General features: G+C 36.1%; 1 protein-coding gene across 14 annotated transcripts in view; it reads left to right on the top strand.

Moving 5' to 3' along the window:
* The window catches only part of TMEM117 (transmembrane protein 117), a 528774-nt gene that overhangs the window by 425315 nt on the left and 86832 nt on the right, over positions 1-16627 (top strand). For all 14 annotated transcript variants that reach the window (XM_057701206.1, XM_057701208.1, XM_057701209.1 and 11 more), the window contains one exon: positions 14222-14381. In XM_057701206.1, coding sequence (XP_057557189.1) covers positions 14222-14381 — 160 coding nt within the window. The remainder of the gene's footprint in view (positions 1-14221; positions 14382-16627) is intronic.

The raw sequence follows: 16627 nt of genomic DNA, 5'->3' as shown, positions 1-16627 counted from the left end.
CCAGAAGTGGCGTGTGTAGTATGTGCATTTTCAGTTTTATTACATAACACCTAATGGTTTTCCAGAGTGGTCGTAACAGTTTAAACACCATACTTCAGTTCACACTGCTCCATCGCATCATCGTATTTGGTATCGTCAGACTTACATTGTTGTCAGACTAGCAGGTGTGTGCAAGTAGTTCTTTGTGGTTTAAATTTTAATTTCGTTGAACTTTAATTAGGAAGAGCACCATTTCATATCAAGATGGACCCATAGTTTTCCTTTTGTCCTATCATTGTCAGACATTAAGTGAATTGGGAAACTCTCTCCTATGTTTTATAATAATATTAACTTTATGGAGATCTGATACCTAAGACAGGTTTTCTTCTGTCTCTACTGTCCGACATTTAAACTAGAATGGCTTTGTGGCTTGTTATGTGATGTTTTTATTACCCTGTAACTAATACATGCATCATGGTAAAGACAAAAATTCAAGTAGCACCAAAAGACATAAAATAAAAAGCAAACCATTACCACCTCTAGTCCCACTCCCCAGAGGGGCCATTTAAAACTCTTCCTGTATTTAGTTCTTCTGGGTTTTCTAATCCTAAATAATTGTTTTACTCTATTTTTAGTTGTGTCAACTTTAAATAGCAGTAACAACAAACTATCAAAAATAGGAAATTTACTCTCCTCTACCACCTTCTAATACCCCTCCAGCCCACTCCTTGCAGTGTTTCTTATTTTTTTTCTTAGTGTTGGTTCTTCTATTTCTTGCCTTTAAATAATGGCTCCATATTTCTCTGTACCTTTTGGCCCTTCCACACCCTCCAAATTTCTATCAGCTATATATTTTTTTACACTGTTGAGGTTAATTACACACTCATCATTGGAACTGTAATTACCTTCCATGTTTGTCTATTGATTCAGCCCAATATTTGTAAACCCACTAATGGTTTTTAAATTATATGTTATATTTTTAAATTTGATTCACAAAGAATCAAATAATATGACCGATTGTGCAATTAAGGCAATGACATGAAATCTTACATTAAGAGAAGACCACGTAACCAGTGACAGTATCAGATAGATTCTCTCTTTCATAATCAAACAGCTCCCCAAAATCATGGATAGTAAGAGAAGAGAATAAAGAGAATTCTACCAGCCTTATTCTCACAGCACTTCTCTTCCTGCTTTTCATACCTGCCATCTCCTTGCTTCGAGCTTCCCGGATTCTTGCTGAAATGAAGGCCTCTCTGCTGAGCCATTGTGTGTGCCTGTTGTCCTGCTTCCTTCATTCTGTGTCATGTATATGTCCAAATCCAATTTTCTTCTTCTTCTGGAAATTCATCAAAATCTTTTTCACTCATGTTCTCTTTCCTTTTATGGGTTTACTTCCTTTTATAGATCATCACTAAAACATCAACAGGATTTGGAGTGGTTAACAAAAGAACTCAGTATATCACCTTGATGTAAAAGATGTCTATCTTTGAATATCCAGGAAACTGCCTAAAAACTTCAATTGGTTTCTTAATTTTCAGCTAATTGAGGTTTAACATTTTCTGAAAGTCCATAACTGCACCACTACAAAAGAGGCTATTAGTAGAAAAGGTAAAAATTGTATGCTTCCCTAACAAGTATAAACATTTAAGAATTTGAGATTTGGCAGAAGCAGGCATAGGGGTCTAGTCAAGGCTTATTTGGAAAAGCAAAGCATAGACTGACTATTTGAAAAGATAGGTTCAGAAAGCTCTTTCAGGATCAAAGGTCATACATTTAAGTACTAGATGGAAGGGATTTTTAAAAACTAATTTTCTTTGATTTTCTTTTCACATTTTTTTCTCTTTTTTAAAATTCTTTTATTGAGGTATGGTTGATTTACAATGTTGTGTTAGTTTCTGGTGTACAGCAAAGTGATTTAGCTTTATATATATGTGTATAGATATACATATTTTATATATCTATACACATATATATATACATTTTTTTTCAAATTCTTTTCCATTGTGGTTTATTTATGAGACATTGAATATCATTCCCTGTGCTATCTAGTAAGACCTTGTTGTTTTTCTATTTTATATATAGTAGTTTGTATCTGCTAATATCAAACTCCCAATGTATCCCTCCCCTACTCCCTTTCCCCTTTGGTAACCATGTTTGGTTTTTATGTCTGTGAGTCTGTTTCTGTGTTGTAAATAAGTTCGTTTGTATCATATTTTAGATTCCACGTGTAAATGATATCATATGGTATTTGTCTTTCTCTGTCTGACTTACTTCCCTTAGTGTGATAATCTCTAGGTCCATCCATGTTGCTGCAAATGACATCATTTCATTCTTTTTTATAGCTGAGTTTTTTTTCTCTCTGTATATTGTATTGTTCTGTAGGTAAGCTTCAACTCTATGGGAGCATTCCACTTCCCCCTCCCATATACATCTCACTTCTCATTAAGGGTGGCCCATCTGGGGTGTGGAAGGGGAAGAATATAGGAAGAAAGAGTCCCCACCAGCTAGTACCAACATTTTAGCCTCCTGTATCCTATAATGAACAGTTTGAACTATTATCACAAGCATTAGAAGAGTAGAGCTTTGACATTTCTTTTGAAGGTTCACATCCAGTGTGCTGTAATAGTGCTTATTGGGCTCACACAGTCCCAACATCTTGTTACCAAAGACACAGTTAAATTCATGTGGCATCACCAGTGTCACAAGATCTGTGCACCAGCAAAGAGTATAAATATCTTACAGTGGAAATGAGGAAAAAGGGATGACCTTCTAAAATCCCCCGATGAAAAGCAAGGCAGAATGGCACTAGAGCCCTTCATTCTTAGATGAGGAATGGATGGTATTAGAAAGCTAAGTGCCTAAACTGTAGCTCTGAGGAATGAGGCCAGTGGGCTAAGTATATAAAATGTACAAGTTGAACTGGATAAATTTAACTCATCCAAATTTTTTTTATTTAAAACCTCCCCCCCAAAAAAACCCTCCCATTGAAAACTGCCTACCAGAGACTCGTGCACCTCAGATCCTTTAAATGTTCTTGATATTAATCATAATATGATGATAATTTCTGAAAATCACCTAATTTCGTTAAGTTAATGGATGATACACTCCAAGTCTGCATTGGGCCAAACCAGATATTCCTGTGCCTGTATAAGCACACAACCAGCTCCAGAGTGAGTGGTCCTTTCATCATTTAATGCTATCAAACAAAGCAGAGAAAATATTACCAATGAGAAATAAGGGTTTGTATATTAAACATCTCTAAGAAAAAAAATCACAAGTCATAATTCAAAATAATTTGTAGTAGCTTTATCCTTGAATATCTGTTGAATAATTTGGAGAAATAAGACTAAAGAATGATTGGATTATTACCTTTAAAATATAAAAACAATACTTAAAATTTTCAGTTATCTCACATACATTCTTCACAACGTCATAAATAGGTAAGTCAGAATAGCACAGTGGCCAAGAGCTTGGCGTTGAAGTCAGAGACCCATGGGTTTAAATCTAAGCTCCATATTTAATAGCTTTGTGATCTTGGGTTACTTAATCTCCCAAAGTCCAGTGTTCTTTTTGGAAAACGAGGTAATTGATAGTACTTAGCTCATAGGATTGGTTTGAGAGTCGAGTATATGGGTGCAACGATATAAAACTACCTAATACATTGTAACTGCTTATATCATCATCTTTATTGTCACCATTTCAGAGATAAGAAATTAAGCCTGAGAGGGTGACTGACTGTTCTGAGTACACATAAATAAGTACTATGAGCCATGACCAGAGTCAGTTCTCTTTCCTTTGATGAGGTTTTTTTTTTTTTAAATATAAATATGAAGAGTTTTTCTCATGGAGTAGATCCAGACTAATAACCTTTTAGAGCAAGGTTAGTTAAATTTAACTAAGAGAAATTGCATTTAGGTATTAGGTGGCATTTTAATATGCCTGAATGCACTTTGAAAGCATTGTTCTTTCTTGTTACATTTTAAGAAAAGGCATCGATAGAACCTTCCCCGTACAATTATTTATGCACTTGAAGACAAGTAGCTGGACCAAATTTTCTTTTAAGGCTAATTTTGGTTGTTTAATTCAGTGAGCATTTTCCTGTGAATAGATGTTCTACCGAAGCCTGAGTTCATTTTCCAGTTGGGATAGGTAACGATTTTAGTTGATCTTAATTATCTCAGATTTCAAGAGCAAAGCATTTCTTTTCTATATATGCCTTGGAAATATTTCCAATAAGCAATTATTTTAGGATCCCAAGAATGCTAAATTTCTAGAGCTGTATTAGTTTTCTATTGCTGCATGACAAATCACCACAAGCTTAGCGTTTAAAAAAAACAACAACACTCATTTATTTTCTTACAGTCTGTAGGTCAGGTCTAGCAAGATGTGGCTGGATTCTCTGCTCAGGCTGAAGTCACGTTGTCAGTTGGCTTCTATCTGGAGCACAGGGTCCTTTCCAAGCTCATTTCTGTTGTTGGCAGATTTCAGTTCCTCGTAGTTGTAGGACTGACATCCCCATTTTTGTGCTGTCTGCCAGGGCTGCTTTCAGCTCCTAGAGGGCCTCGCATATTCTTGTCCCATGACCCCCTCCATCTCAACAACAGAGAACCTCCCTCTCATACTGCAAATCTCTCAAACTGCCTCTACTGTTACCAGCCAGAGAAAATTCTCTGCTTTTAAAGAGCTCATGTGATCAGGTTAGACCCACCCAGATAATCTCACATTTGATGAACCCAAGGCCAACTGATTAGTAATCTTAATTAAGTCTGCAAAAATCCCTTCTGACATATAAAGTAACATAATCACAGGAATGATATCTCACAATATTTATAGGTTCTGCCCAGACTCAAGGGGAGGAGATTGTACAAGGGCAAGGATCATTGAAGGTCATCTTAGAGTTTTGCCTGTTCACAGGGCAGGGCCCACAGGACTACCAGGGCAAATATAGGTTTCTGCAGCTCTCTGAATAGCCATCTCATAATCTGTTCTCAAACCAACTTTCTTTCCAACGTCCCTATTTCAATAAGTTCATCTGAGTTTAGCATAAGTTCTATTAATTTTTCTTTCAAATATATTTTTTAGTGGGGGGGACTCAAGGGGAGGGAGTCAAGGAAGGGAGGGAATACGGGGATATGTGTATAAAAACAGATGATTGAACCTGGTGTACCCCCAAAAAAATAAAAAATAAAAAAAATAAAAAATAATTAAAAATATATATATATTTTTTATTTACCCTGTGTATCAATATAACCATATTCATGCATCACTGCAGTTGTCTACATTCTACTCTTTCTTAATCTGTGCTTTAACTTCCTTCCAGGACTGAAGCCATCCTGCAAAACAATGGTTTTGCTTGAGATAAATTTGAGTTAACTCTAATAAAATTGTATTACTTGCCTAATTGCAACCAATGGTTTTAAATTGATTACCCAAATAATTTCCTCAATTGTCTCTTCCTCTTTGCTAGTAGAGATCCTGGGAGCAGAACACAAATTAGGTGCATATCTGAGTTTATAGAGAAAATATCTGAAACTATATTTATATCCAATTTTGCAATTTTCCAAGGAGTCTTACGTTAAAGAAAGAAACGTCCTCAACAGTGGTCCATCTTCAGTCTTTATCCCATAAAGCCTCTATGTAGTATTTGGGGGGGTTTGACCAGAAATTCACTCTTGAAATTATCTTTCTCTCTGACTTCTATAATTCTGTTTTATTTTGGATTTCTTCATATATCATATCGTATGTCTGTGGCCTTGTCATCTTCCAGCCTTCTCTGGATATACCATAAAAAGAGGTGATCTTCAAGACTCTGTCCTTCTTTTCACTATACTTTTTCTCCCTTTTTCTTTCTTTTTCTAAAAAATCTTCATGTGTTTAACAATTACTTGTATTTGAGTGAATCAAAATTCAGGGCCTGATCTTTCCTTGACCCAGATTCCTGTCTCCAGCTGACTATTATTCATTCCTGTACAGATGCCCTCCCAGCTCCTTAAATTCAACAAGGTGTTCACAATAGGATTCATAATATTTCATTCCTGCTTTCTTGCATATTTCTCGCTTAAGGTAATGGTTTCACAGTCTTTTTAGTTACATAATCTAGAAACTTTGGAAACATCTGGAACTCTTCCCTAATGCTTCACTACCACCCACTACCATTTCCATATGTTCTTTCCAATTTGTCTTTTGCCTTCAATATCCATTCCACTATTGCAATCTACTTATTTTTTTAGGTCTAATTTCATTGAACATCCTAGCTACTTTTCATACCTGAATGAAAATAAAGAGATGTTCCTGAAAACTTCCACAGCATCATAGTTTTAGCTTAACTTTGTGTTTGATTGTTTTGTATATATTGCCATCCTTTTAACTGGTGACAAGTTCCTTAAGGGCAGAGATCATTCCTACGTCCCTTCAATTTATGTCTGTGCCTTATATGCTCAACAAATGCTCTTGAATTCTCTGTGTCTTTGCATGCGTTACAATATGACTTTCTCATTCAAAAAGCAACACTGTTTTTCAACCTTGTACGTTACCTGAAATAGTATTTTCTGCCAAGGAGCTATCTAAATTCTTGATAAAATTACACTTTTGCATAGCTTCAAAATTCTCCACTGTGTTGACCAGACAAGGTGGATGATCTGCTTTTAAAATGCCAGCAATATATTCATAATTAAATCAAATGTATAACTTTGTCCTCTGATCACTAGTGCCAGCGTGCTCTTTCCCTATTTTTGAGTGAGGTAGTGTTTTTTTTTTCTAGTTTGTCCTGAATTATTTATAAATAAATCAAAGATTCTTCACAAGTTCCCAAGAGAAAATAAATATGTATCTGCAAGTAATACACTTTAGATGTTTTAAAAAATCTTTTCCAGTAGAATTCAAGAATGAATCGTGTCCCTTATGAATCCTTATACTAATTTTTTGATCTTCCATTGTGACATGACATTATTTCCTTTAAATATTTTTGTATAACTTTAGGGAATTGTTCTGTTCTTGTGGTCTATTTTGTAGTCTTCTTCATCGAAGAAAAGTGTTTTATGTTCATAATATCTACTTTCCTAGCCATTATATAGTGTGCCCAACGTCTTTGAAAAGATTCTTTCTTCCAGGGGTACTTGTGGAGCGTTCTGAAAGCATTCTTCCCAGTGGACAGTCTCCTGATGATACCTCTTCTTCAAGAGATATTTGAAATGATACTGGAAATATACTTTTGGCCTTGGTTTGACTTATGTAAACATCTTGGCTTCAACAAAGTCCCAAACTTTTACCTGAACCTTTATTTTCAACGCAGTATGTAAATCATCGTATTCTTTAAATCAAATAAAGCCTGCTTTCGTCCTGCTCACCCCTTAAGATCCTAGTTTTTCTTATTCTTTAAAAAGCAAATTTAACAGGAAAAAATGCAACATGGTATGTTTAATTTAAAATTTCTACTTTGCATTTAGAAAAGTCAAAAATATGTTTGGAGTATCAAAGCTATCATTTTATTTTCATTAAATAAACAACAATGGGTATAGTTCTTGCTGGTATTATCTGTAGTTGATGGGCATTTATATATAGCCTTATCTTTATTACCGCGTTCATTACTGAACTTGTGATAATACTTTACACCTGGGGTAACAATGAGTAGAGTATATTTCATATGCTTCCCTCTACTGAATTAGTGAATTGTTTAGTATGTACAGGGTAATTCACTAGGAAGAAAAATGGAGCTGGTGAGTTTGCTAAGAGACACAGAGGATTAACATGCCCATTAAGTCCATGCAACCTAACTTTGCATTGCACAGGCCTCTTTCTTTGCTCTGTAAATACTGGAGGAAGTACCATCAGTTTCAGAAGTATCTGAGCTTGGTGAAGTGTAAGGGATAAGTACTTCCTACACCAGGTTAAATAGATTGCTTTATTCATACTGTTTTTTAATATCAGTGATGTGCTGGTCATTGATAATGCTTAATGAATGACACAGCCCAAATCCTAAGGACTCTGCAGTCTACTAAGTATTGTTTCCTAGAACATGTGTTTTCTTCCACACCTAAAACTATGAAACACAAAGAAACTAAAATGACTTCTCCTGACCAAGACTAACTATGCTCTGTATCAATAAGCTACTTTTAAGTACTTCTGAGTAAACTAACATTGAGAGAGACATAGAGGAATTCAAGCCACTAAAAAAAATGTGGTCATTTTATTTGCCACCTCTTATATCAAGATTGCCAATGGCCAGGGCTCCACATAAAGTTGCAATGGTTAGACACTGCAGAACTCCAAGAACTGTTTACATAGATTAGGATGCCAGGACCCTGTCTACGTAAATTACAGTCCACATGGCCAAATGGCCCAAACCAGAGGTGCCTTTTTCAGTCATCTCTTTCATGCCCTTTCAGGAACAAGAGTTACCAAGTTGCTTCTTCATTTCAATTTGTTCAGTGCCTTTTGAGCTCCTGCTATGTTCAGGGCACTTTTCTTCGTGGAATAATAGAGAGATATAAAGATAAATAACGCATAAATGTATAGTTTAATGGGCGACATTAGAGTCTAATAATTTCCTTTACAGACTCCAGATCCCAGTGGAGCCACAAACAACATAAGTTAATAACTGCCTCTTCTTTCTCAGGGATCCTATTTTAACAAATGTGTTCAGGTTGGCCAAGACTTGACTGTGGCATTTATTTAATGAAAGCCACATGGAGAAGCTCCTTCCCTAGGTTACTTCGCAAGCATCACCTTTGTGTTCCCTTGGTGCTTCCTGATCCCAAAAGTGGGAAACTGGAAGAACACTAAAACCATTTTCCTACGGACTTCTAAGGAGCAGTCTTGACTTCATCGGCTAGGCTGCAGTGCTGAGTAAACTCACGAATTTCAGGGTGAACTGGCTTGAGGACCCAAGTGGTGATTGTTTTACTCAGAGGTGCAGTGACTATATCGATAATTAAAACAAGCAAAATGGAAACTGTTAGCATTCTCTCATGGCCATCTGTGACCTCTGTGTGCTGGTAGTTGCTATTCAGAATGGAACTGGATGTTTGAAGTGACTCTCAGTTTTGCAGTGAAAAGTGAAGGAAAGCGTTCTTCTGTTTATGCCTGCTTGTTATATTTTTCCCGCTAAACATCATGGTGAAAAATTATGATATTAAATCATTTTCAATTCTATTGCCATGTCACATTTCATTTCATGTGTTTAGTACTTTGAAATATGAGCCTATATCTAACTTAATTGTAAGATTAAATTTGCTGTCTTGATCCACGCATTCATTCTTTTTTGTAGTCATAACATTAAACCTTTCATTTTTAATAAGATTTGCAGATTTTTATTTTGCTGTAAGAAATCAGGAAACACGACCTGACTTGTTTTGATTGAGTTCCAGCATTTTAACGGAAGTATTATAGATAGAAATTGAAGTGATTTTTACTTCCTTTAGCCATCATAGTAATGGTGCAGTGTGATCAGAAAGGAATATGATATTCATGACTGGAATCAAAGATTATAAACATTTTAGAACGTGAATAATGGCTAACATATTAAAACACATAAAGCATATTTACTGTGTTGAATCACATGAAGTTGCTATTTTTAGTAGGATAAAACATGGTCAAATTTTGGCAATTTTGTTTGGCTCAACATATAATCTTTTAGTTAGGAGATTCTGTACATTCCTGCTGCCTGGCTTAATCAAAATGAAATTGTGTGATGATGAACACTGAGTCAGCCCTCTGTGGATAATCCAAGCCTAATGCCAGTTCTTCTCTCTCTTGATTTAATCCCTGATTTCAGGCTATTTAACTATGCAGTAAGTCTATCTCAACATGGTTATGAATGGAAGAAGAAAAGCAATATTAACTAATTTAGTTACTTAAAATAGAAGTTCAGTATTTTCTTAAATCCAGAAATTACAATGAAAGAGTGGTTAAGACTATGAATTAAACCACAATTGGGGAGTTATCTTGATTCATTTACATACACTACTCTGTTTCCAATCAACACACATAATAGATATTTGAGTAGGCTGTAAAGTATGTTTCCAGATGAGCTCCAGATGATATTAAAATTTTTAGCATACCTGTAGGTTTTTAGCTAAAGAGAGAAAGTGGTTTACCACAGGGCAGGTCCTTGCTCAGAGTCAGCTCTCATGTTAGTTCTGTCCCTGGCAGTCTGTGTGACACGAGCAAGTCCCCTAACCTCTCTGGAAGCATTTCTTTTTTTTCACTTTACTGGCAAGTCATAGTGTGCATGTAAATTCATACTTCCTTAGCAACCCTATGGTTCCCAGGAGCCCAGCCCAGAGATTGGGAAGCAGTGAATTAGAAAAGCTCTGTTAACCCTTCTTGGTCTCACATCCTAATTCCTATTCATCTAAGAGGAATTAGCAACAATTGAGGAAAAGCAGGCAAACTGGAAATTGGAAAACAGGGACGTGAGATGAACCACTGAAGCTGATAAGTATGTATGAGTTCTTTCCATTTGACTGGTGGCCAGAAACCAGAGACAGTGGAATTGATGAGCCAGGATGTCCTGCTGGTGCTGGCTGCAGCTTGAAAGGAAATAATCCCGATAATTGTTTAATTGGATGCTATTTAAGAAGAGAAGCTGGAGCTCCCAAGAATCGTGATCCAGAGTAAACATCTTTTCAACCATATTGGTTAAATAAAAACCCGAGGATGCTGCGCTGATGCCCAGCCTCCCTGAGGTTCCATGTTCACTGCCATGAACACATCCCTTTTAACCGTTTCCTGTCAGTCCTTGTCAGAGTCTCTGTCAGTTTTACTTCTCAATGTTAAGTACTCCTGGATGATCATTTTCCAACATCATGCATAGAATAAAAATGGAAAATAAGTGGAATATTAGCTACGGACCTAGTGACAAGAGGGGAAAATCAGGTACTTCCTATGAGAGGCAATAAGCACAATGGTTAGGACACAGATTGTCATGAGTCAGCCTGGGTTTGAATCATCTTATTATCTTATATTTTATATACCATATAAACCTTTAACTCAGGTCCAGTTATTTGAACTTCCTGTGACTCTGTTTCTGCACTTGTAAATTGGAGGTAGTGAGAGTAGGCTTGTCGTAAGGATTACACTATTTTGTGTAAAGCTCTTATACCAGCCCCTGGCATGTTGCAAGTGGCACATGATTGTAATAGTAATTTGCTATTAGCACTGTTTCCTTCATAGAAGTTTCACCAAAAAGGGACTATTATTGTATAATCTAATTGAGTCATGGGTCTTTTAAACTTCTGTTTTAACTGAATTATCGTAGCATGGGAAAATCCGTCACTTTTACAAGAGGTGGCTCAGAAAAGCAAACCACACACAATACATTTGTTTCCATATCCATATCTAGATAAGGCACTGAATAGAATTTTGGAGGTGGAATGACCAGTTAATGTGTTTTGCTTCCCCTTTACCTTTTCTTTTTTCCATTCTCTTGACTTTATTTTTAGAGCTCTTTCTCTGAGCTGCATACATTCATATTTAATGACTGCCACTTTTATTCTTTTTGTAGTATTAAATATTAAATACCAGGCAGAATACCTCCTTTAATTTCCCTTTGGAGTAATAAAATATTACCAGCAACTTTTTCTTGAGACCTGTAGCAATACTCTTTGTCAAAACAGAAGTACTTAATAAAGCCAGGAAAACATCTATGAAAAGCTCTTAGGAAGAGTACTGTTATATATTGGATAAATGAAAAGTATCAGATAAAGCAAACATCTAAGACATGAATTGGTGCAGATTTGATCTCAGGAAGCTCCTATACAACAGATATTATGATAAATTCTAATTACCAAAGAGTTTTAATGATTAATTTTAATGACTTTATTCACAATGAGATTATTAGCGTGAATAAGAATAACTCCTTTGAACAGACTTATGATTGCCAAGGGAGAGGGGAGTAAAGGTGAGATGAATTGGGAATTTGGGATTAGCAGATGCAAACGATTATATATAGAGTGGATAAACAACAAGGTCTTACACAGGGAACTGTATTCAATACCCTGTGATAAATGATAATGGAAAAGAATATGAAAAAGAATATATATATATATGTATAACTGAATCACTTTGCAATACAGCAGAAATTAACACAATATTGTCAACTAGTCTTCAATAAAATACATTTTAAAAAAAGAATAACTCCTTTATAAATCCTGTAATAGATGAGGTTTGATTGCTCAGCAAACACTTATTCCAAAATCTCAGATTTTGTCACCTAAAAATATGCCTCTGCATTAGTATTTAATTTTGCAGTATCAGTAGACCATTAAGGTAACATTAGAGTATGAATTCCTGTGTAATCAGCTGTCTTCACAAAAAGAAGATTGCAGGTGTCTCTTGGGGAAAGTACAGGGATGGTATTAAAAATACTAACCTATCAACCAAAGGCTCAAAGCAATAGGATGAATGCTGGCCATGGAGCTGGAGTGAGATGCTGCCGTACCCCTGTTTCATCAAGACTTCACCCTGTAGTGCTGGATAACAGGAAGCTGGGGGCTCTTGTGAAGGAGGGCGGGGAGGCAAAGAAGGAGGAGCTTGAGAGAACTGGGATCCCAACCATTTACCAACCTGTACAGTCATACAGTACATCCTGAAGAAGTATATGTATTCATAGCATCCTTGTGAAACACACATATGAAAAGCCAAGAGTGATGAGGAGATACCCTTATTACCAAAGGAGCTTCAAAGAATAGTCAATATTTATCTGTTCTTCATGGAAGTTGTTATATTCCTTGTTGACAAAAGAAAGTATGGTAATTTCATTCAGATTTGCTTAAAGTTTCTCAAACTCAAAAAGACAAAAACAAATAAATTGACTTAACCTGGAGAAAATTTTCTTTAAAATTCCATTATTCTTACGTTTGGCTATATAATATTTGCAATATCTTTCTATTGTATTGTAATAATTATTTAGGATTTCTCCCATGTTTATTTAATCCATTTGAATTTCTGGAAATGCTCAAAGATATTCTACATAGTAGCAAAGATAATTTTTAATTTATATTTTGGACATCACAAGTCAAATTCTTTTGAGAGTCTTCAATTTTAATAAATTTTTTAAAAAGTTTATTTTCCAAAATTAAAAAAAATGTATCTTTTCTATTCATGGGGGGAAAAGATCTAAAGAGGAGTTCATTATATTTATTTTATTAGCGTATACCTTGTTCCAAATAAAAAGTTGTGAAAGGGAAACCCCAAATTTCAGTTTAGAAATTTGTATTGTGTTCAATTGTTAAGAGAATTCCAGGATGATTCATATTATTCCATTTCTCTTTTCTCTTCTTTATTTTATTTATTCCTTTACATTAAAATTTTCAGAATATTTGTTCTTTTTTATTTTCCCTTTTATAATTCAAAACAACATCGATATATAAATATAGCTCTGAAAGCAGAGGCTTTACAACATTATGGACAATTCTCTGGCAGATAAAATTTTCACTGCCCACATTTCAGATATACTTTGAATGTCAATATTAAAGACTAATTTAAGTATTTTTTTGATTTTCATAAAAAGCTTAATTGGTAATGATTACAATTTCAACAAACATTCTTTGAACTCCATCTGCATATAATTATGTAAGATTTTAAGGGGGCTACAAAAATAAGTAAGAGAAAACTCTCAGGCCCCTAGTATCTTACAACTAGGAATGAGGGATCAGACATGGTGTGACCTGAATAGGTCACTAGGCCACAAGTCATCTATGATATGAGTCCCATGAGGAGAAGAGGCTATGTGGTTGGCATGTAGAGGTAGTTCCTCTACGGAGCTCTTCAGGCTATACGGATGATGAAAGGACCAGTCTGTCTATCCCTCTCTTTTGTAGGATGATCATGGAATCCAAGGACTTCCTTACCTATCTGCCTTGTGTTCTTATATGTGTATGTTCACCACCCTAGGTAGAACAGTGTACGTGTAATGAGAGTTACAACCAGTGTTCTTTTGGGGACGTATATTGTACTCACCAAGGTTATTTGTAATATTTTGTTGTTAAATATTTGTTCAATCATCATTACCTTATTGTTCTTTAGGAAAAATCTTGGAAGAAATACTATCATACCTTTTTCGAATTGCTTTTGAAAGAAAGCTCTTAATATGCTTCTTTTTTCATCTTCCTTTTGGTGACTATGCCTTAGGATAGGTACTTGGCAAGGGGTAGATGTTTAATACAGCAGATCACAGGCACTCTCCGCCGTTTATATTGTTACATCTGATGTCCTTCACTGAGTGCCTCGTTCCTTGCAGGACGGTTCTTTTCACGCTGACATCCGTGGTTGTACTGGTCATTACGACGGACTGGATCAGCTGGGACAAGCTGAATCGGGGATTTTTGCCCAGTGATGAAGTTTCCAGAGCCTTCCTGGCTTCTTTCATCTTGGTCTTTGACCTCCTTATTGTAATGCAGGTAAGTGTCTTTGTATTTTCCTCCTCTCCCTGAAGCCACTCCATGCTTTGTTCTCAGTATAACAAACACCATACAGTGAAAGGCTCCGTAAAGCTAAAGAAATGCATAGTACGCAGTTGCTATTAATGGAGCCTTCTCTGCTCATATTTTCAGCAATTTTACTGGGAGGATAAGCCAATTGGGCTTTTATGAGAGGGGCACCAAAAAGTCATTGTATGACCATTGCAAGGTGTCCCGCGGAAACCATACAGAATAGTTATGGATTTTTACGAAAGCTTCAGGGAAAAACAAAACAAAACAAAACAAAAAAAACCCTATCATTTAGTAAATGGAAGGCTGCAGAGATGAGGATGATATAAAGCCAACAATGCAGGATAAGCAGTTGCCAAAGCAACTCAGGGTTTTAGAGCAGTTGAGAAGGAAAAATATAAAATTGCTTTTTCTGGTTATGGAAATTATCACTTCTTTCAGTATTCACCAGAGATCATTACATTTTCATGTAAACAGTATTTCTGCCCTGCTTAGCAACAGATTGTTTGTACAATGGCATCGTGCTAACCAGTGCTACTCGTGTAATCTTGTGGTGTGAATGCTTTGGGGTCTTAAGGGTGTGCCTTTGAATCGAGCAGAAAGAGACAATAACTATTACGTGGCACTTTATCTTGTCCATTAAATGTCCATCCATTTGCTTAGACATTTTCTTATTGCTTTCATAAGACAATTTTGTGTTTTCCTCTCCAGAGGCATTGTAAGTCACCAGAACAAAGGCTCCATTGCTGAAGGGAAAGTAAACTTCATTGTGTTCTGAATTTATGTGAGATTTCACAGGATCGCAGATTGGTTTTCTCATTTCTCAGAGGCAGAGAGAGGCCTTTAGAAGAGATAGTCTTTAGTGTTTTAAAAGAGAATAACAATCTGGTGTGTTTTTATTGTTGTTTTTTGGTTGGGTGTTTGGTTTTGGGGGGTTTTTTTTGGTAAATAACATAGCTGAGGCTCAAGATGGTTCCTAGAGTATATTATTATTTTAATGGATGGCGATTTAAAATACGTTATTGTTTTTAAAAATTAAATGAAATTGAATTCTTTGTCTCATCTAAAAATTGAGGTATTTCTATTTTACTTCCCGTGGGATAGTTTAGAGAGTGAAGAAAGCCCTGGACTTTGAGTAAGGAAACATTGGCAGGGTTTCGTATCTGGCTCTCACTTGGCTGTACGACCTCCTCTGGGTGTTTATAAAATGGAATTTATAGCACTTATGTAATAATGTGTCGTGCATGACTTGTTTAAAGGCTATTTTTATCTTTTTTCATAATACTCCTCCTAACTGATATACTATCATATGTAAAATATCTGCTTTGGCCAAGTGGCCTACAGGTACCTCTTTGAACCCATCTTAAAGTTAAAGGTATTAGCAGCCAAGCAGACCATTATCTTTTAATTTGTTTAAATTTGTATACGTGAGTGCATACATTTCCTGATTTCCTACTACCATCTACCACCTTTTACCCTCTTTATATAGTTTTAATTATTCTTCCAAAAGGTTCGCTAAAATCAGGGACTTGAAGTGGGAAAAAGTAACATTAAAATTTGCAGATGTTATGGACTCACTCGAAAAGTACGTAATAAAGAGAGATGAAAGGAAGGATAGTCAGGATTTGGAAGGAAAAGGCATTCTAGATAAAGGAAATAGCATAAAAATGTGGAGTCAGTAAAGTAGTGAAGTGTTCAGAGAGTGGCCAGAGCACCAATTGACTGAAGATGGAGAGTTCCTGCTGAGGAATATATCAGTTTGGACCATTTGGGCTGCAAGTAACAATAACCCTGCCAAGCCAGCTTAATCACTGCATTATTAGGATGTCCTGCAGAATTAAAGAGGAGGGATGCAGTAGCATTTTCAAGAGAGCAGAGACCAAAGTGTAACAGGGAACCCAAACCTAGCTCTTACTCTCCATCTCTCATCTGTTTTTCTTTCACTTCTGCTTTCTTTTTCTCTGTTACTGTAAAGCAGCTTTTTCAGCTTTCCAGTTCACATGGAGGAAGACGGCCACAGCCAACACCTCAGAGAGAGGCTACTCTTGGCTGTCGGGTCTAATTCTGGATTCCAGGGAAGGAATAGCAGGGACCGGATTGTCCTGCTATCCGTGAACTGATTGGGGGTGAAACGGTCCCAAAGAAAGGGGGGGGTTGGTCCCCAAAAGCCAAATTAATACAAGGAAGAGTTGAAAATGAGGCCCCCCAAATAGGTC

The sequence above is a fragment of the Hippopotamus amphibius genome, chromosome 12 (assembly GCF_030028045.1).
Source record: "Hippopotamus amphibius kiboko isolate mHipAmp2 chromosome 12, mHipAmp2.hap2, whole genome shotgun sequence".
Classification (NCBI taxonomy): domain Eukaryota; kingdom Metazoa; phylum Chordata; class Mammalia; order Artiodactyla; family Hippopotamidae; genus Hippopotamus; species Hippopotamus amphibius.
This window is presented reverse-complemented; position numbering and strand designations above follow the sequence as displayed.